The sequence below is a fragment of the Mesoplodon densirostris genome, chromosome 16 (genome assembly GCF_025265405.1).
Source record: "Mesoplodon densirostris isolate mMesDen1 chromosome 16, mMesDen1 primary haplotype, whole genome shotgun sequence".
In the NCBI taxonomy this organism is placed as follows: domain Eukaryota; kingdom Metazoa; phylum Chordata; class Mammalia; order Artiodactyla; family Ziphiidae; genus Mesoplodon; species Mesoplodon densirostris.
The window spans coordinates 69345080-69367479 of NC_082676.1; the positions used below are offsets into that span (position 1 = coordinate 69345080).

Below are 22400 nucleotides of genomic sequence, written 5' to 3' on the forward strand. Positions count from 1 at the left end.
CTGAAGGATGCACATCCACCTAAAAAGGGCTCCGCTGACAGCTCCACGGTGGCACGAGAATAACCCCCTGTTGCCAGGTCTTCAGGCTTTTTTCAAGAGAAGGCAAAAGTCTTGGTGTGGTAGAAATCTCCCCCAAAATTGTAATGAACATGTGGGCAATTACTACAATTAACAAGAAACAAAGGGGGAAAAAAAAAAAACTCTGAGCAAGCCAAATGGCCGGAATAAAACAGCAGTCAATATCCAGCATAAGTAGACAATGTAGAAAAGGTTCAGCTTTCCCCTCATCTTAAGAATGTTTATTCCCAAATCACTATACTTCCAATTTTGTGCTTATCCAAAGAAAGTCAAAATAGTTATCTTAACCAATGACCAAAATCTAATACGTAGGGTTACCAGATTTCACATAACATAGGGCATCCAGTTAAATTTCAGTTTTCAGATAAGCAACAAATATATTTTCAGTATATTCTTCCAGATGATACTTGAGATCATACTTTTAAGTTAGTTATCGTTTACTTGAAATTCAAATTCAACTGGGTGCCCTGTATTTTTTCTGGCAACTTTACTAATAAGCCAACTCCAAGTGTGATGGAGTAGTTACTGTTAAAATAAATACGTAAAATTCACGTTAACAATTAACCTTGTAATTGCATTTTTGTTTTGTTTGAATAAGATTTTTATTGAAGTACCACATAGATTCAGAAGAGTGCACAGCAGTACACAGAAGTACATCATAAGTACAGCTCAATGACTTTTCACAACTGAGCACACCCCAGTCACCAGGACCTGATCAAGAAAGAGAACAGTCCTGGCCTCCAGGAGCCCCTCGTGCCCTTTCAGACTCTACCCCCGGCCCCAGGGGAACACTATTCCAGACTTAAAACAGCATAGTTAATATGCTCTGCTTTAGAACCTTATGTAAATGGGATTGGGTTTTTTTTTTTTTTTTTTTTTTTTACTGAAGTGTAGTTGATTTACAATGTTGTGTTAGTTTCAGGTGTACAGCAAAGTGATTCAGTTGTACATATGTATATATTTATTCTTTTTCAGATTCTTTTCCTTCGTAGGTTAATACAAAATATTGAGTATAGTTCCCTGTGCTATACAGTAGGTTGGTTGGTTATCTATTTTATGTATAGTAGTGTGTGTATGTTAATCCCAAACTCCTAATTTATCCCTGCCCCGCTTTCCCCTTTGGTAACGGTAAGTTTGTTTTCTATGTCTGTGGGTCTGTTTCTGTTTTATAAGTAAGTTCATTTGTATCATCTTTTTAGATTCCACATATGAGCAATATCATATGATGTTTGTCTTTCTCTGTCTAACTTACTTCACTTTGTATGATAATCTCTAGGTCCATCCATGTTGCTACAAATGGCATTATTTCATTCTTTTTTTATGGCTGAGTAACACCACTCCTGGGCATATGTCTGGAGAAGACTATAATTTGAAAAGATACATGCACCCCAGTGTTCACTGCAGCACTATTTACAATAGCCAAGATGGAAGCAACCTAAGTGTCCACCGGCAGATGAATGGATAAAGATGTGGTATATATATGAGTTGTATTTTTAGGCTTACAAAACTCGTGTGTGTGTGTGTGTGTGTGTGTGTGTGTGTGTGTGTGTGTAGGAATGCTTACTCTGATTATTGGATTATTATGTAAATCCACATTTAGGGTTAAAGCACACACTGCTGGTGCCCCACCCATGACCCTCGCCCTTACCGTTTCAGTTGCCACTGGCCTGACTTCCCCCTGCCAGAATTTGCGTTTCTCTGTCTGAGGGCCCTCCTTGGCCAGGGAATCAACACTCTAGGTGCAGCCCTGAAGCAATGACTGGTGGGAGTAGGTGGATAAATACCCCAACTCCCTCTCCCCTTGGATGAGACAGGAGAGAGGCATGTTCTCCAGGGTCCCCCAGAGCGCCCCACCAGGATCGTGCCCCAGTCTCCTGCTGCTGTGACTTGCTTATTACCTTTTCATTACCTGCCTCACTTCCCCCAACAGCGTTTCCTAGAATCACCTCCCACATAAACCATATGCACTCGAATCCTTGCCTCAGGCTCTTCTTCTGGGTAAATCCAAGCTAACACGTCCGCTTACATGAAATTACCCTAAATGCCCTACTTTTATTCAGCAAACTTGTACCTAGTGCTGGTCCCCAGGGTTGGCACAGCAATGCCTGGCAGTGAGTGCAGACCCCCCACCTGGTCCTAGGTGACTAGGCAAAGGGCTCCAGGAGCACAGCCGGTGCAGTCCTCCCCTAAGACGGACCTGACCCCCCTTAATTCTGATGTGTGCGAGAACAGTCCGAGCTACCAAGTTTTGAAGGCCTAGCAGGCAACACTTACATCCAATGTGAAAACTCCTGCACCTAATATTTTGAATGATTGAGAAGGCACTTCTGCATCCCAGGCACTTCAGGTCATTAGAGCATCTGTGGTTATTGTTCAGCTTGATCAGTGAAGAGCATTCGGGAGACTACTATATGCCTGCACGGTCCTGATGTGGCCTTGTTTTTATTTAAATGTATCTCGAGCAGCAGCTTCTTTACTTGTCATTTGTCTTCCTTAAGTAAAACTAGAGCTCAGAATGGGTTTTCTTAGAAAAAATAAAGTTTAAAATATGAATTCATTTTCTCTTCCTGTTTGCAAAGATTAATAAGAGGACATTCACTGTATTTTGCAAAAGCTTATTATTGTCTTTTTACACAACCTATTTTTTAAAATTTTATTTATTTTTTTATACAGCAGGTTCTTATTAGTTATCAGTTTTATACATATTAGTGTATATATGTCAATCCCAATTATCATGACCTATTACTGTCCATTCTCGGCTGTAAATTTCCAGAAAGCAGGAGCCATTTGTATTTCGGTGACTTTTCCCCGGATCGAAGTGTTTTGAAAGTGTACTTGAATAAGGAACAGACGGTAGCGCCAAGACCTCTCCCTCACCTGCTCTGACCCCTAGCGCCACTGGTCACCCTCATACCATGTGGGGGACACCCCAGAGCCCCCATCCCTGCTCCACATCACATGGCTGTCTTTCCTGAGATAAGAATTGGCTGTAGGGACTGTGTCAGCTCAAAAGCTTGGAACAAAACTCATGTTATGATTTTCAAATCCCTTTTCCATGAAATTTGTGTGAAATAACATTTCTCTGAAACGATAGCAGTTTTATGTTTTATGTCATGTAACTATTATGGTGTTCTGACTGCTTCAATGGCTTTTTAAAAAGGCAAAGTGCTCACAAGTTGAGGGTATCTGTTCCTTTTAAAATGTGTCTGCAATGTCAAATTCCATTCTCCATCAAGAAAAATCATAAATATTAAATCATATATATGCTATCTATCCATATGTATGTGTGTATATTACCATATATATCAATAGCTGTATATAGATTTGCAATACAAATCCATATACAGAAAATATATAGTTTTATCATGAATAATTAATTTTAACCTCCTGGAAGGAGTGAGAATTCCAGATTATCACTCAACATTTGAATAAAGGAGAAGGCATTTTCCTCTGTTTTGGAAGTGTGGATTGTTTTTTTTTTCTTTTCGCCTCATGCCACTCTGAAGCTAAATGAAATTATAAGAAGGAAACTGAAGCTGCATATTCAATAGAAAAAGAGTGAAATGCACTCCAGAAACAGAAAAGAAATATCAAGATGAAATTCCAGCTGGGAGGGATTCCTAGAGCTATAGGGGAAAACAGAGCCTCTGGCTTTAATTTATGGAGGAGTCTGCCGGCGGATGGCCTCTTATAATCTGTGCCATCTGTATTATTGATTAATGAGGTCAAGGGCAGCATTACTCACTGTTGGTTCTCTCCCAGGACCCCTGTTCACTTTGCAAAGTGCTCAGGAAGCACTGTCTTCTCATCACCATCTCCCCGGCTCTGGGTTGGGTGATGCCTGCCAACAGATGCCAAAGAGCCTCCCTCCCATGTTGATGCAGGGGTGCTGACAGGTCCCTCCCTGCCAACAAATGAGTCAGATGGTTGCTGGCCTCTTCTCGAGATAAAAGCCCCTTCACCAAGAAGCAAAGAGAGTGGCTTAGACCCAAGCATCAGTGTATCCACATCTGTGGAAAAGTAAAATATTCCATCAGCAAACAATGAACTGTATTGGTGTTTTTTTTAAAAAAAAAAAAAAAAAAAGACTAGCTAAATGGAGTAGTTTCCCAGTTTTCTAACTGACTCTCTCCCTCCTGGAATGTGTCCACACCCTATCTGTATCCCTGTCTGTTGTCACTGTGGTCACTCCTTCTGCCTTGATAACTTGCCCTGGGTCTCTTTAGAGCAGTATATTTTTAAATTGAGCCGTGGTAGCTGCTTTTTGGTCTCTCACCTCCAACTCTTCCCTCCTTTGGCTACCATCTCTAACGCACCTGCCTAATGGCTTAATGTCATGGAGAAAAAAATATCTCCATGGGAGGTGTCACAAATGGGTATCTGCTTTTACCCCGCCTCTGTTTATGCATTGTAGCATAGAGTGTCAGGTCAGGGCCATGAGACCCAGGCTTCTGGGTTCAGATCCAAGCCCCCACCCCACTGGTAGTTGTACAACTACGGTCAAGGCTTCACCTTGGTCAGGTCCAGATTGCTGGCCAATGAGGGTGACACTGCCCACCTTTTTGGGTTGCTGTAGGATTGAATGAAATAACCCTTTCAGTCCTCTTGTTTTCAGGAAGTGTCAGGTAAATCTTCACTACTGTGGTGAGTAGTGGTCACAGAAAGGGAAGATAGAGGTGGACCTGAGGTCATGGTCACAGCTTTCACTATAGATACTGCAGAATCAACGATGCTTTAATTCCTTCTAGAGTGTGGAGAAAAATTATTCCCTAATTTGCCTCCTTATTTGTCCTCCAGTTCATTGCTTCTATAGAAAAAATTGGTTTTGCATAAATAGACTCACAGACATAGAAAACAAACTTATGGTTACCAAAGGGGAAAGTGAGGGGAGGGATGAGTTAGGAATTTGGGATTAACAGATACACACTACTATATATAAAATAAACAACAAGGACCTGCTTATAACACAGGGAACTATATTCAATACCTTGTAATAACCTGTAATGAAAAAGAATCTGAAAAAGAATATATACGTGTGTGTGTGTGTATGTATATATATATGTGTGTGTGTATATATATATATATATATATATATATATATATATATATACCTGAATCACTTTGCTGTACACCTGAAACATTGTAAATCAACTATACTTCAATTTAAAATATTTTTAATAAATAAATAAATTTTTAAAAAATTGGTTTTGGTAAATGTAGGCTCTGAATCTGGAGCTGAACTTTGGAGATAGTCTATACATTGAAAACTATTCTATTTATAAAGAGATAAAATAGATCACTATCCATGCAGATTTGACATCTAGGCTCAGCGTGAGGTGCATTTCTTGCAGGAGTAAATCTAAGTGGATAACTTGTATTATACTTTCTTATTTTAGTTTTTATTTTCATTAAAGTTATACGCACAGAGCTTAAAGAGGCAACCACTTCCAGAAGGCTTATGATGAAAGACAGCCACCTTCCCGTCCCACCCTTCAGAAGCAGCTACTTTCCACTAGTCTGGTTGTTCCTGACACGTGCTCAGTGTCTCCAAATAACGTGCTTCTATGGCAGTTACTTGACTTTCCAGTTTCCAGAATGTTCCATGGCTTCACAGCCGTGTGGAAGAGGAAGGTTAAGGTCTCTTTCACCCCTGCCCACCCCGACTGCCCAGCCCTCAGTCCTCCCCAAACAAGTATACCATAAATTTGCTTAGACAGTAGTTTATGCTGTGTTTATTATGACTGTGGGACCACTGTTTAGAGCTGAGCCAATAAATGGTAATGATTCATCTTCCTTTCCTGCACAACTCTGTGTTTTCCCCATGGTTTAGAACTGTCTTTTTTTGTTGTTGTTCATTTGCTGAGGTATCTATGCTCTGTTCCCAGAGATCTCCAGTCTCCTTTCCATGGGTTCCAAATCATAAGAGTTTCCATCAGTTTTGTCCTTCTGGCATCATTTCGTCTGAGTCTTCTGACCTGCTGCAAAAGTTTCATCTTGGAATCTCCTTTTACCATCATTTCGGAATCTTCCTTCATCACTATTCTGGAAATCTTCTTCACTTATTAGGATAGATTTTTATTGTTTGGTTTAATGGTTTATTGTAACATAATTCTCTGTAACAATTGTTTTACTCCCTGATTTTAGTGGAGCACATCCTCCAGTAGCTTTCTGGGAAAAGATATGTAGGAATTACATTTTTTCTGAGATAATTACACTTTTATTTTTAGTCTTCTGTTACTCTTTTTTTTTTTTTTTTTTTTTTTGTGGTACACGGGCCTCTCACTGTTGTGGCCTCTCCCATTGCAGAGCACAGGCTGTGGACGCGCAGGCCCAGCAGCCACGGCTCACGGGCCTAGCCGCTCCGCAGCATGTGGGATCTTCCCGGACCAGGGCACGAACCCGTGTCCCCTGCATCGGCAGGCGGACTCTCAACCACTGCGCTACCAGGGAAGCCCTCTTCTGTCACTCTTAATGAACAATTTGGTTGAGTGTAGAATTCAAGGTTGAAATCACTTTCCTTTCTAATCTTGAAGGCATTCCTCCATTGTCTTCTAGCTTCCAGTGCTTTGGTTGAGAAATAAAATGTCATTCTGGTTTTGATCCTTTGTATATATTCCTGTTTTTCTCTCTTTGGTAGTTTCTAGGACCATTTTTTGGTCCTGGTATTTTGAAAATTCACAAGGATGTGCATTGGTATGCATCATTTTGTCCTTTGTACTGGAAAATGCACATCCCTAACTTCTGGGAATTTTTAATTATTTATTTGATTATTTCCTCTCCTCCTTTTTCTGGAACTTCTCTTCTTTAAATGCCAGGTCTCCTGTTTCTGATAAGGTGAGGGATGTGCAGTCACTGGTCTGCTTGAAGAGAGGGAGGAGGTTTGGGATTGAATTCTTAAACAGTCTCACAGTCATCCCGTTTTCAGGCCACATTTACCATCACTTCTAGAGCTTGGCCCACTGCCCACTGAATGACCAATTGTTCTGCTTTCAACCTCCAAAATTTCGTTGCTCTGATCAGCTCTTCTATTCTCCTTTCCTCCCAGGTTTATGTCTTGTTAAAAAAAAACAGTCCTTTTGCTGTTACCCTGTTATAGTGCAACAAGAAAGAGCAGGGCCTCCCTGGTGGCGCGGGTGGTTGGGAGTCCGCCTGCCGGTGCAGGGGATGCGGGTTTGTGCCCCGGTCTGGGAGGATCCCGTGTGCCGCGGAGCGGCTGGGCCCGTGAGCCATGGCCGCTGGGCCTGCGCGTCCGGGGCCTGCGCGTCCGGAGCCTGTGCTCCGCAGCGGGGGAGGCCGCAGCGGTGGGGGGCCCGCATGCCGCAAAAAAGAGAAAAAAAAAAAAAAAAAGAAAGAGCAAAGGTACTGGTATGTGTTCAATCTGCCATCTTTAATTAAAAGCCCAAGTGATTTTTTAGGAAAATTCAGAATTGATAGTTGCCACATGTTTTAAGTCCGTTAGCCTAACTATAATAAATTTTAAAATATTCACCACGTTTTATGACCTGATGGAAAATGAACAGTCTAGTCCAATTTGTTCTGTTCCATAGACGGTAAGTGATGGTCACAGGTTCTGAGAGTATACGGTCCAAGGAGAGATGATAAAAGGGTAAAGTTTGTTCTAAAGTGATTCTCGTGGCACAAGTTCTTTTCTTGACAACCCTGTCATCTGTAACTTGGATCTGCAAATACACACCCATATAAGGCAAAATTAGCAACAGAAAATACCTCAGTGTCCCTACAGCAGTGGAAGAATGCGTTAATGAAAAGAAGCTGGCCTCATTATTCATTTATGGTTCTATTTAAGTCATATCTTTCATGTTATTTGAATCCAGAAAGCCCTCTCTGGTTTGACTTTGCCTGATCTTTTCTTCATAGCCGCACACAGCAGTAGGGGAGGGAAGAGGTGCCAAAGGCCGCCTTGTCCCTGGAATCCCTTTTCCTGTTGTCTTTGGTGCACTGTGTGCCTGTCATTGTCCCAGCTGAGAGGTGGCATTTGCTGTGTCCTTTTCCGTTTATGAGGCCAAGGGCAAAGGCAGCTAGAAGTGTCCTGTGGCCCTGGGGTGGCTGACACTTTTCTAGGGAGGTGGGGGGCACTGTGAGTGACAGCCCAGGAAGCAGCTCCAACAGGGCACTGGGACTCTCCCAGGCTCCTTCGGGAGCGTCTGCAAAAATGGACCTGCTCTGCAGAGCAGAGGAAAAATACCAGCTTTCACTCCAAAAGAGACTTTGAAGGACTTGCAGAGGAGAAATGACTCTTCCTCCAGAGCAGGGATCTTAACCTGGGCCCCTCCCCCTCTCTCCTCCCCCACCCCTCCCCGCAGCCCCTCCTCCCACAATGCCCAGCGGGGCCCCTCCCCTCCTACTGCACCAGGGGCCTCCTTCTCCTGCAGGAAGTCTGCACACAGGAGGCCAAGCCTGCTTATCCTCCAGCAAGGTGTCCACTGGTCTCAGCAGAGTCACCTCCTCTTTAAAGGGACAGCTCCCCACTGCTAAGATAATGTTTTCTCCAGATCAACATGCAAATCAATCTTTTAAAAATTCTGATTAAGCCAGGGGTCAAGTGCCCACAAGGCCAGGCATATAATAGAGAGGAGAGAAGAGGGCGCGGGAAGTCGGGGGGAGACTGCAAATCAGCTGTCCGCGCCTTTCTGAAGGGTGACAGCTGCCCAGCCCTGGGTAGAGTGTTGACAAGGTCACAGGGTCAGGAGCTCCTACGGTCCGCGTGGCGTTAGGGATGCTGAGGCTGGCGGGCTCCTGGGAGACATGCGACTTTGGCTCGGCTGTGCAGAACCTTCCTCAGATTGTCCGTCTACCCAGCTTTCCCTCTCCTCTGGGGGTCAGACCCCAGTCATGGCTGGGCAGCCCTCCCAGTTCCCCAGCCTACTCCTGGTCTTCTCTCCTGGGCATCTCCCCCTAATGAAGTCCTTGCAGGTTCAACCCCATCTTGGCATCCGATTTTCAGGAGACCCAGTCTGTTATGCCTAAAGACTTAAGTAAATTCCTATCAACTGGCAGATGGCCTGGGTCTCCAGGACAGAGACACAAGTGCTAGGTTGTGTGTCTGGGTCATCACTGGCCACGGCGCCAGGAGCCAGGCTGTCTCCCTCGCACAGTCGATGTCCTGTTTCTCACCTCCCTTCCCCTTTTCCTCCAGGTTGTGGCTCTGTCCTCCTGGTGCCTGCTGAGGGACTCCATTTACTACACGCTGTCCGTGGTCGCGCTCATCGTGGTAAGTGTGTGATGGGCACCTCACCTGGGTTCCTGGCCTCTTATCTCCCAGTCATCCTTCTCAGCTCAGGGGGACGTGTGGCTCCTCCAAGTGGAGCAGGTGCGTGGAGGCAGCTACTTTGACCACTCAGAACCCCAGCCTGATGGTCCGGTGCTCAGAACAGGAGCTGGCTCTGGTCCCCCAGCTCCATGAGCATCCCCTGCTGTTTTCCTATGATTCCCCCGACCCTTCGCACTCACTTTCCTCATGGGCTCCTCTGTCACTCCCTTCAGCATCCCTGGGTGTGGACCTTCCTTCTCCCCCTTACTCTATGCACTCTCCCAGGACACGCCCTGCCCGTCCCACAGTACCCGTTGCCATTACCGCCTTCACGCGGACACGCCCACACTGTGTCCCTAGCAGTGGGTAAGCAGCTCTCTACTAGACATCTTCATGCCCCAGACCCAATGGGTCTCTACACTTAGGATGATTTCCCCAAGACTGGACCCTCCTCCTTTATCTCAGCTCCCGTTCCTACCCTGGCTACCCAGCCTGGGAATGATATTAAACTGACCTTCCCCCCAACTTCCAACATACGCATTTAGCGTCATTGTCCTGTGGATTTTCACTTTGTAAAAGTCTCCCCAGTGTGTCCCCCGTAGCCCATTGTCCTTGAGGCTTTTTGCATCTCTGGCCTGAACTGATGAGGCTCACTGCAGATTAATGTAACGAGTAGCATCACAGCTGCCCACCCCCTCCCCCTCTATTCCCCCCTCCCTGGTCAGTCCTCAGAGCTGTCCAGACGGTGTCTCGACAAAGAACACCTGCAAGGGCCAGTCCTGTGTTGATATGATCAGTGGCTCCATGTCCTGTGGGGACAAACCCAAATGCCTTAGCTTGGCAAGCCGAGCCGTCTAGGAGAAGGCCAGCAAATCAGAACAACACGTGGGAATCGGGAGACCTGGCTCCTAATTCGGGTCCCCTTCTCACTAGCTCTAAGGACCTTGGAGAAATCAGTGTCTCCAGGTCTTAGTTTCCTTACGCACAGAACGGAAGTAGATCCTCTGAAGGACTTACTTACCTGTTTACAAAGCACTTACCTGTATATTATTTAATTATAAATAATTTAATTATAAATCAGATTTAATTATACAGCTGTATACAAATAAGTCAAAAGTGATGTTTAATACAAGACTTTCCCCAAGGAATCAGATGGGTTAGTTAGTCAACAGCAGCTCCAAGTGAGGAGCTTGGGTTTACAACCACAGCGCCCTCATTCCAGGGGCGATTGACGATCAGGAGGGTTGAGACCAGCCCCAGGGGCTGAAGTGCTCCGACGCCCACGTTGGACTGAAAACACAGTGTGTCTGTTGAATTCCCAGTCAGCAGACTTAAGGACACCTATGAGCTCTGTATTCTTGTACCTGTGGAACGATCACCCTAAGATCTAGAAGCCTCTGTTCACCCAGCCCAGACTGCTCAAACACGCTCTGCAGGGTCTTTGTCCTGTGATGCCCGATCCCATACAGCTCACATGCACTCTGCTCTTCTGCTGTCAGGGTATTTTAGGATGATTTCTGAAAATTACATTTTTCAAGAGACGTGTTAGTGGATGGTGTCAATGAACGCAGTTCTCCATTTTACTGAATTCCAGAAGGAGGTGTCCACCCTCCTAGAGACAAGGCGATGAGCCAGAACTGTGCAGTCCAAGACCCCCTGGGAGGGACTTCCCTGGAGGTGCAGTGGTTAAGAATCCTCCTGCCAATGCAGGGGACATGGAAGATCCCACATGCCGTGGAGCACCTGAGCCCAAGAGCCACAACTACTGAAGCCCGTGTGCCACAACTACTGAAGTCCATGCGCCTAGAGCCCGTGCTGTGCAACAAGAGAAGCCACCGCAATGAGAAGCCCGCGCACCGCAACGAAGAGTAGCCCCCGCTCCCCGCAACTAGAGAGAAAGCCCGCACGCAGCAACGAAGACCTGACACAGGCAAAAATAAATAAGTAAATAAATTTATACCAAAGAAAAAAAAAAAAGACCCCCTGGGAGCACGGACTCAGCAACGTCCACGCCCGTCGGCAGATTTGCCGGCATCGGTTTCACTCTGTTTTCACATAGACACCTCCTGGACCGTGTGTGAAATAACCTGTCTTCTGTCACATTTATCTGGACGTGTTCAAGATAGAACAAATGTAATTGTCGCTAACGACGTGTGAAGAAACAAAGCGGTTTTGCATCCTCAGGCTGTGGGCGACGCTCACCCGAGCGGGGTCTTTGGGCAAAGCAATCACCTGCTGAGGACGAATCAGAGCTGACTCAGCTGCTTGCAGGATGCCAGCAGCTCTGTGTTCCCTCCGATGGCAACAGAGTCAAAAGCAAGTGATTCTTTGCTGTGACCTAGAGATTGGACTGTGTATTTACCGACCTGACATCAAGGCTAGATGTTTATGATCTTGAGAAAAATTACCTTTCTCCACTGTTAGGAAGTAATGCAAAAGAGAACGTCTGGGTCCTCAGGGTTTGGTCTTGGTTCTTTCTACTTTAAGTGGTGTTCCTCCAAATTCAGCAGCACAGGAAACACTCAGCATGCCTCCTGGAAACATGCAAACCAGAGATTTTAATTCAGTAGATCCTGGGGTTGGACCCAGGAAGCTTCACTTCAAGCAGGATCTTCCCCCGTGATTCTGATGCCAGGGGCACCCACTGCGCTTGGAGAAACTCAACCTCAAATACGGTTGGACACCATTTCCTCAGATGTACATCTGCTGCAGGTGAGGATCGTCTGGAAAGGGGAAGCATCATGGCAGCTTGGTTGTCTGGATTTCTGAGGGCTGTTCGTTCTTGGGGTCATTTTCACATGAGACTTAAAACCAGCCTGAAGAGCAAAACAGCCTACTACCCGAAGAGCAGCACTTCGCAAAGGAGGTTCCTCAGTGTCCACAGATCTCTTCCATGTGCCAGCCCCAGGCTGCTGGTCCACACGCCATATCTTTTTGTCAAGGTTTCCTAGTCTCCTCTTTCTATGTTTTCCCTGATGTCATGGTAACAGCACCACTTTTCTTTGGGTTTTCCTTGTATAACACAAAGCTTCTCCATCGGACTCTGCAATGGGCACTGAAAAGTCCTGTATTTAGAACCCTCCTCCTACCCACAAATAATTACCAATAATTATCTGAATAATTTATTTTAACTATTAGGGTTTTTTTTTACCCTCTCCCCCTTTTTATGGCTCTGAAATGTTCAGAAGGCAGTCCCCCGAGGTGCCACAACGAAGAGCTCATTCACCTGGAGGGCAAGTCCCGACTAAATGGGACCAGAGGCCACTTCTAAATACATCTGCCCAGAGGGAGGAGCCCCGAGGACAGTCCCTCAGGGCTGGGGATCCAAAGAGCAGGAAAGACCACATCTCCAGGGAGGCTTAGGGCCGCTGGTCCAGGGAGTGCTGACGGGGTCGTTACTACCTGGATTCTGAAACAACTGACATGGAAGCTGATGCAGAGGGCCAGGCCAAAAAGCAGAAACACAGCACGGGTGTTCTGAAACCAACAGAGCTTCAAACGGTTAACTTAGAGACAAGGGACTCAGTTCACGTCAATATCTGGGATTTACCTGATCTTTGCTCTCTGCTATTTTCTAGTTGGTTTGTTGTTGCTGTTTTTTAAAGAGAGAGCGAAAAAATAAATAGATAAATAAAGAGAGAGCGGAAGAAATTAAGAACATGCTCTCCTCTAAAGCAGTTCTAATTGCAAAAGCGTACAGCACCTGTCTCTCAGCGCCCTTCCCCCGCCCCATCAGGCATCCCCCTTTAGCCCAGGTGACATTCTCTACAGGGAAGCATCAGGCCCTGGAGAAGCTTGGCATGGCCCAGGAAGCTCGCCCCATGACTTGGGTCTCTTTCTGCAAGAGAAGTGTCGCTGTTTAGGTTCTGAGAGCATCCTGGGCCCTTCGGAGCATGTCCTGTGTGCATCTACACGGTGGGTAGTCTGCAGACCCTCATGGACGTTCTTGCTGCCCTCTCTCACACCAAGGACCCACCCCCATCTGACTGTGGCAGCTCCAGCCTCCCCATCTTCTTTCTCCAAATTCCAGCAGACCCGACAGACAGTCTCTTTTATTGAAATGTTACTGTAATCTACATAATCATGTAATTTACATAAATGCAAATGATTCATTACATCGTCAATCTAACAGCTGCCCTAAAAGGAATACTTTATTTTTACCCTTCATCTCTGCTTCAAGATGGGGGATTATGAGCACGAAGAGAAGGGAAACTTCCAGGGGGTATGGAGAGGCCTCTGAGACAGGTTCCAGATAACAGACAGGCTCACAAATACAGCTTGGGGGAGGAGGGGCTACCCACCTGGAGAAGGGCCAGGTGGGCCATGGGCAGTTGGAGGGCCCCTCAGGGCAACCTGAGCACCGGCACAGCAGCAAGGTTCATCCGGGGTGACACTGCCCTCTCACTCAGTGCAGCCCCCCACTCTGATAAAGAGAGACAACTCAGCTGATCCATCTGCCAGAGAGAGCCTAGGCAGCACTGTCCAATATGATAGCCGCCGAGCACATGAGCCTTTGAGCTCTTTCTTAAAAATTTTTATTTTATATTGGAGTATAGTTGATTTACAATGTTGTGTGAGTTTCAAGTGTACAGCAAAGTGATTCAGTTATACATATACATGTATCTATTCTTTTTCAAATTCTTTTCCCATTTAGCCATTGTACTCGTGAAATGCAACCATTGCAACCAAGGAACTGAACCTTATTTCATTAATTTCAATGTGTGAGGCCACATGTGGCTAGTGCCTGTCATCTTGGATAGCACAGTTGTAGAGAGCAAATCCTTCCATAGAAAGTATACCTACATTCTCACGGGCACTTTCAACAGGCATAGACTCCATACTTCCTACGGGACTGAGTACAGTGTTGGGTCTGTCGATGGAGATTTCCTCGTTCAGTACTCACCACTGCGCAAGCAGCTGCGATAGGTGTCCCATTTTACAGATGGCAACACCAAGGCTCCAGAAATCCAGGGATTTGCTCAAGGTGAGTGAGCTGCAACCTCTCAGGCCAACCAGAGCAGGAGGATAAGATGTACAGCTGCATCAGCCCAGCAAAGAATTCAGGTTTTCCCTCCAATAAAACCTGCCTCGTACAGTCTGGCTTTACCCCACCTACCACGAAGTCCACCTTCACAGGGCCGCCCGAAGGAAGCGCTTACTTTACATTTGGAGACTGAACATCTGCCTCCCTCTCCTGGAAGTCTTTCATTAAGACAACTTATCTTAAATCTTATTTCACCCTTTCTGTGAGAGGAAAGTGTCTGACATGTACCCTGCTGACTGTCCTCTGGTGCCCGCTGGCCTCCACAGCCCGTTCCCTTCGGGCCCTTCCTCCCTCTCCAGTTTGGAGACCCTGAGGCCCTTCTGCTGATGATTGCATCTCAGGGCCCCAGCAAAGCGGGAATGACTCTGGCAGCCAGAAGATTCTCACAGAGAAGGATGTGAGAGAACATTCAAGTTCCTCAAACAAACCAGGGGGTCCCCTGTTCCCTAATCCCTGCCACAGTGAGGAGACAGGGCTGCTCTAAGTGGTGCCGGGGTCGGGGAGGGAGCCGGGGCATCCGAGCATTTGCTCCTGGAGCCGGGAATTGGCTTGGCTGGACGGGATTCCAGGAGACTTGCTCTTTCCCGAGGACAGCAACCTGGACATTTTAGTTCCTCGCCTGTGTTTTTGCGCTGCTGAGCGAACGTAACCTTTTGCTTTAACAACCGTCATCTCCTGTATCCTAAATTGGTCCTCTCATCACTGTTTCTTCTGCTGTGGCCTGCCCTGCAGGTTGATATGGGATGTCCAGCTCCGCTCAAGCCCTGCCTTTAGTTCCTACCCTCCTGCATCCCCAGCACCATCAGGTCGACCAGCTGGAGATGCTCGTGTCAGAATTACTATTTACCCTTCAATTGGAAACCATATCTGTGCCTCACAGCTGTTTTCCAATGTATTCCATCTGATTCCTCCCCTCAGAGGGAATCGCCATGGGCTCCGCTAAGCCACCCGCACCCCTATCCCTGAAGCCGGAGGAAGGCAGGACTCCGAGTAGGCACATCTCCTGAGGGCATCTACGCCGTGGGGGGGAGCAGTTTCCCTTCCCAGCAACGCGGGGAAGATGTTCAAGGTTTCAGTCTCTTGAAAGAGAATGATGGTGTTGATTTTCTCCTTTTACCTTCACTGCTTAAAATTCTGATGGTGCCAGAGATTACTGTACAAGCTACGAGATCTCAGCTCCAGCACAGCAGCCGCCCAGCGCCATGGTTACCGCTTACAACCAGCCAGCCCAGGGCCGCTGTGCGCTGCGGGGCCAGCCTGGCCTCTCCTCTCCTGCCCACTCGCCTGCGACTACCGGCTGTCTGTTCCTTGCTGTTCCGCCTTGAGTTCCCTGGGTTGCTCGGTCATCCAGGGATTCACCTGCCTGATGGAAGCCTGTCTCTCTCGGAAGAATTCTAGAGCAGACACCAGCACTGAAAAGCTGGTTTCCATGGTACCCAAACGTTTCGAGGAGGCCTGGAGGAAAAGAGGGTTTTTTCAGATTCACTCCTGTGAGTTCCCATTTAGCTCGTCTGCGGAACACGTGGAAAGCTTAGCGTGAAGCCGGGGGTTGCTCTGGAGGAACCAGATGTGGGTCAGAGAGCAGGTCCCTGACCAGCCATGCAGCAAATCTGCGGCCCAGAGATCAGCGCGCCCACGCGGGCCCTGGCTGGGGGTGGCGCAATAGCAGCCTCGCCCCAAACACAGCCAGCAGAGCACAGAGAGCTGCTTTCCCAAGGCTCCTCTGCAAAATCCCACTTGGGAAAAGGGTGGGGCAGCTACGACCGCTGCGCTCAGGTCTGGGGACTGCGTGTGGGTGTAACTGAGGGACCCACATGGCCCCATCTCAGAGCACGGGGCAGGAGCTGCCTCCAGAACGTCACCCCGCCCCGTGATGGCAGTGGGCTGGCCGCAGGCGGCTGCAGGAAGCCGTCTGTCCAGGGGCCCTTGCCCACCTCCCAGGAGATTTCATGGAGCCGCCAAGGGGACTTGGTCCAACTTGATCTCAACATCTCTGCCCGGGGCCGGGCCGCTGGGATGCGGGGCCTAGACGTGAGCGCCACCTAGTGGGGACCGGCTGGAACTGGGGGCGCAGTTTCTTGTTTCAGGTGAGGCAAGGCGTGTTGATTTCAGGTTCTCTTCTACCCTAGTCACCCAGCCAGCAGGGGTGGGGAAGTTGTTTTGTCTTCTTTTACTCACCGAGTGAGCATGAAAATACAGAGGGATGTGCAACACTCGTCTTAGGAGAGTCAAATGAAATAAAATCTGTAAGGAATAAGAAATCCGCTCTAACCATCAGCCACACCAAGTGAGATTCACCATCTTTGTCGTCCTACGTTTTCAGACAGGCTGGTTCCATGCTCTGTCGGCATGGTCCAGAGATGTGGTCTACCCAGGGGAACAGTCTGTGAACAGTGCGGATTTCCTTCTGGGTGGGTGACAGTCAGCCGGCCGGCCCCCTCCAGGCACCACCAGGCTCTGCAGGCAGGTCTCTTTCGTCACCACACACAAGTCTCTTTCCATTCAGGTTTTCTCAAAGGCCTGATTTATAGTCCCTTTTATCAATGTTACTGTTCTTTTTTGGAGGCTCTCGTGTTTCCACCCAATCCTCTTGAAGCAGCGGGGTCAAACCCAGACCGTATTCATTCGTGGGCCACAGGGTAGCTGAGGCCTCAGGGCTCCAGGTGGTCAGGGACCAGCATCGCTGCCTCTGTCGTTTGGAAGTTTCTGGTTCCCTCCCCCCACCACGTTTGCATCCAGGCGTGCCTCACTATTTCTCTGGTATTGTGTTCCCTGTAAATTCTGTTCTCACTTTGGAATCCTTTATACAATTAAGTCCATTCTGATTTTTTTTCACCTTTCAGTTAGGTGGCACAAAATAAGGCTTCCTTAGAGCTGCTTGCATATTGCGGAGTGTTGGCTGCCCTCCCCAGAGAGGACCATTAAATTGGTGATCTAATCAACTCTTTACTAGTATCTTGTGCTCTCTTAAGTGGCTCTGAATTGATTGTTCCAGCCTGCTGCCCAAGACTGATATTGAATTAACTTCAATTAATAGAAAACATTTTCCAACTTAAATCACTGCTTCTGTTCCATGATTTCTTGGGTTTTTTGAAAGCTAGCAATTATGTAACAGCGGTTGGGAATGAATTCCATACCATTCAGCCTGGATTGTGGGGCGGTTCCCTTTACTTCTTTATTTCTCTTCCCACTCTGGTCTGACATTTTCATCCAAATGCCGCCCTGTTGGATCCGATAATGACAGATGACAAAGCGGCAAAAACTGATGAAGCCAGTGTGTTTGTCAGTGTCTTGTTGGGAAGAGTGGGTTACAAAGAAGAGGGCGGCCCCCTTTCTCCTCATCCTCCTCTATGCTCCTTTGGGGCGACTGGAGGGAGGTCCTCTTGCGCGCCTTTTCAGCTGCACCTGCTGGTCTTTGAGGTTTTCTCTGTGTCTCTCACAACTGGTGGTCGTTGTCATCGCCGGGGACTGAAGCGATGTCCCGTTGCTAGCCGAGTTTACCACCTGGGTGCAGTAATCACCCTCTACACCCAGATGCTTCTGCCTGAGAGTCTCCAGAGGGCCCCTGAATGAAAGTTGCTCAGAGATGGTCTCGCTCAAATCAGTCATGTCCTGTGAGTGTGGGAAGAAACAGCTTCCTACTTGAATGAAATAGAAGGGCATTCATTTGGTTTCAGCCCCATACCATCTGGGCAAATAAGGGTGTCATGGAAAGAACACGAAGTTAAGAGCCAGGGCTGGGTTCTAGGACTAACTCTGCAGCTATTTGGGCAACCCCAGGGAAATTACTCACGTTCTCTGCAGCTCCGTTTCCCGTATAAATCAAAGGGCTGGGATTATACCACTTTTTCCCCCCAGAATGAGAAGTGATCTTAGATACTATGTGGAGTAGGACTTAAATAAACTCAGTCCTGTTGTGTGTTTTCTTCGGCTCCTAACTGATCAGGGAGGTCTCTGTTTGGCCCTTTGCACTGCTTCTGACCCTCGTGAATCTCCATAGAAGCTCAGGTGCTTTCATAAAAGCTCCAAGGTGCTGTACGATGTGCAGAGACATACAGACAGCTTCCAGGGGACCCGTAAGTGACTAATGTTTGCAAGCACCCACCAAGCTCCGCATCCCCTTCCAGATCTGAAATTCTACAAATAACGAGGTTGGGCATGCTTCCCTCTCACTCCATCCTCTGACAGAACTTGCAGGAAGGCTGGGATGGCCTGATGCCCACACCAGTCTGCCAACAAGACCTTCCACTAACACTGACCAGAGACTATACCAGCACAGAGGGGAGTTTGCCCACAGATGCTTCACACCCCAAACCGGCCCCAGCCCCGATTCCCACCAGCCAGCCACAAGGGCGGATAACATGCAGTTATAAAACATGTGTGTGCGTGTGTATGTGTGTGTGTGTGTCTGTCTAATCTCTCCTTTTTATTTTTTTTCACAGTTCATTTATGATGAACAAGTTTCCTGGTAAGTACCTCTTTTCCCCTTCCAATTTCCCCTTGCTATGTGGCAGAGACAGTATAGTAAAGACCAAGGTCAGGGTCTAGGAAAGAAATGGAAATGTCGGGGCAGCTTGGAACAACTAGCGTTTCTCAGGAACCATCTCAACAAAGAAATTAAATCAGCTTTCACGGAGCAGAGACCGCTTCCCTTGGGCTGGCCTGGTAGGCTTCCTTTGGGGACCCTGTTATCTTGCTGTCTTTATCATCCAGATTAGACAGTGTAAGGCAACTGTGCCTTTCCACGGTCAGTCACGGGCAAGGCCATGGTTAAGATTTGATGAACCTTTTCCAGTTGTGCAGACCGCATCGGCATATTCCAAATACCATGTATTCAGTATATCCCAGGAACCAGAGGTGAAGGCATGTCAGTGACCTTTAACCCATTAAAGTTCTGCCTAACATTCAAGAAGATCTTAGAGCTCTGAAAAATCAGTGATTTTTTTTTTGATAGATTAGAAAAAATGCCCAAATTAAGTATACGGGAACATTTGCATTTGGGTCAATGTCCAAATCACCTTTTTTGAGATGGGTTCTGAGCATGTCAACTGTGTTTGAAATGGAAATAGAAATTGGGTGTGTCATGCATTCTTGTTACATTTTTCAAATATTTGATCTGCCGAGGTAGAGTGATGTGAAAATACACCTACTTCTTCTGAAAGAACATCTCAGAAACAGGTAGTTGTGATGCTGTAGGTAGACGACTTTCGTGGTATTATCTAGAGCTAAGAATGAGCTAGAAAAAGAAGCACAAACAGCGAGGTCCTACTGTAGAGCACAGGGAACTATATTCGATATCCTTTAGTAAACCATAATGGAAAAGAATATGAAAATAATAATAATAATAAATTATACCTTTAATTAAAAAAAGAATTACAGAGCCCAGCAGTCTTCGTTTTCAGCAAAATGAGTGCTAGCCCTTTGCTGGAGCGACATTTCTGTGTCCTAGGATGTCTCTGTGATTTTCAGAATTCGGGGTGGTGGGGAGCATATCACATGGACCATAAACGTTACACACTCTCCAGGGTATTAAGGTACTTTTGTCGGCTCTCTCTCCTCTGTCCAAGAGGGCAAGGGGGAGACAGCTGGGGGAACTTGCTCTAAGACACATAGTCCCTGTACGGACTCATAAAAATAAGAAGGAAGTCTTCTTTGAATAACAGTGATCAGCAAGCTGAAAGGGATCAAGGCGCCTGGGAGCACCGCAGGTCAGAGATCAGAGGCCAGAGGTCAGGAAGAACCTCCTCGTGGGATCCACCTGGACCTGGTCGCCATGTGGAGTGGTGACATTTTCCCCTCATGTCCTTGGGGATTAAGTGCAGCACAGGAAAACGTGCAGAAGCGTTCCCATTCAAACTCATGGCGTGGTTAGCACAACCCGTGGTCTGCCTCAGCAAACAGTAGGTGCCTAAGTGTTGCTCAGTGTTGCTGCTGTTTGCTAACAATGCTGCCATAAGGAAAAGCAAGTTATGATCACAGTTGATTTCAGAAGCTTTTCTGCTGCTTTTGTGCAGAAAACCTGAAAAAAGGAGACCCGTGGGTGGTTTAGTGTCTGTCAGTCTTAGAAGGAGCCCTCTCTCCACATCTCCTTGGCTTTGCTCATGAAAACCATGGCAGGAGGAAATGAAAGCAGGTTCATGACAAGCCTATGTCAGTCCTTACCCTCAAGGTGTCCTTTAGGATATTTCAGATGGGAAGGAGCAAGAACAGAAGAGTCAGTTTCCTCTTCTTTCCAAAGGCTGACCCTCCTACGATGTCAGAGGAGAGAACCTGGGTTCCTAGGCTACTCCCTGAGCCTGTGCTGAAGGCCGGATTCTGAGGTCATCAGCCTCTCAGCCTGGGCACCCAGGCTCCCACAGGAGGGAGGAGGTGGGAGGGCCACGGATACAGGAGTCGCAAATTCCCAAGCGGGTTTTGGTCCAGCCTGGGGTGGGTTGGAATCATAACTCATGCACAGGTGAGACTGTGGGAAGACCTAGGGGAAGCTTTCACGGCACCGACTGTCATTCTCAGACGGCCGACCTGTTACATAATCATGGTTATCATGTGGATGGGGTGACGGAGACTGTTTTTCACGAGTGAGGCTGAGAAATTAAAGTCTGCACCACTGACCCATCACTGCTTTGGGATTTCCAGGGATTTCACCTCCTCTTTTGACTGCAAAATATACTGAAATTTAAGATATTTTTTACTGTCCACATCTCTTACCTTCTTACCCAGCCACCCATGAGTATTTATTTTGCTGAAAGAGTGAGTCTAGGAGCTGATTCCTCTGATTTCTGTCCTAAGAGATGGACTCTTCAATCTGTGCAATTAAAGCACAGTAGTATTTCAATAATTCCTTAAACAGTGAATTCTTTTCCTTGTTGTAGGACATTCCAGCATGTTCTAGCAATGTCAAGGCAGGTAACCAATTCACCCCAAATCCTTGAAAGGAAACTAATGTCAGTTGTGCTTATTTTGAAACTAAAGTACTCTTTAGGAGGAAAGGAGCCTTGTCAAATACAAGTACACAAGGGGAAGGGATCCCCACCATGCATGGTTTAGATTCCTTTACTGTTCCTCAAGCAGCGTTCCACAGCAAGTCACATTCAGCCAAGAAGTGGCCATCAGAAGGCTTTTAGTAGCAGGTAGTAGAAAAGTCAGCCACAGTGGATTACAGAAATAGTGGTTTATTTTTCTTACATATCAAGTACCCCAGATGTAAGTAGTACAATGGCTCTGCATTTCTCTTGACCTTTCCCTAATGACCCCAAGATGGCTGCTGTGGTTCCAGCCATCAAGTTTGGATTGAAGGCAAGAAGGAAGAAGAAGGGGCTATGTCGTTTCATTGAACACCTTTCCACCTTATATCTCTTTGGTCACAACTGCGTCTGCTTTGACCAATAAGTGTCCAGGGGGGAATAGAATGACAACTTTAGACCAATCATTTATCCCACCCTCCTTGAGATCAAGGGTCCCCAGTTACTGCCTCAACATAGTGGGATTCCATTAGCAGGAAGAGGCAGGGGAATACCCGTCGGGTGCTTTTTCATCAGATACCTGCCCCAAAAGACGTCTGACATAGATAGCATCAGAGATCCACCTAGTAGGGTATGTGTTCACCCTGCCCAGCAAGACCCCCACTGTTGCCAGAAGGCATTCAGAATGTGTCTTCAGTGAGTCTGAAGGCCTGACAAGAAAACGAAAGGACGCAGGGTGCTGTTCTTGTCTCTTCTTTGAGCGAGTCGTGACTTTGGGGGAGAAAGGAGAGCCTGGGACGCGACCTGGACAGTGTCCATCTGCATGATGTTGGAGACCGGCTTTCGTGGTTCTGGACCCTGTTTAGGAAGTGGAGACGTGCCCTCTGGGCGAGGGGTGGGGGGATGACAGGGCGTAGCCCTCCAACACGGAAAAGAACAATCTCTGGCAGGAGAACCCAGGGCCAGTTGTAGGTGGTTCAGAGTGGAAGTTTGTGGGAAGGGAAGAGTGCACCCAGATCACACAAGTCCAGGTCCTTGGAGGACAGTG

The 22400-nt window shown here is 47.1% G+C and overlaps 1 protein-coding gene across 1 annotated transcript in view; it reads left to right on the forward strand.

Moving 5' to 3' along the window:
* The window catches only part of SLC24A3 (solute carrier family 24 member 3), a 481322-nt gene that overhangs the window by 413128 nt on the left and 45794 nt on the right, over nucleotides 1–22400 (forward strand). The window contains exons 7-8 of the mRNA XM_060078238.1: nucleotides 9233–9307; nucleotides 18833–18858. Coding sequence (XP_059934221.1) covers nucleotides 9233–9307; nucleotides 18833–18858 — 101 coding nt within the window. The remainder of the gene's footprint in view (nucleotides 1–9232; nucleotides 9308–18832; nucleotides 18859–22400) is intronic.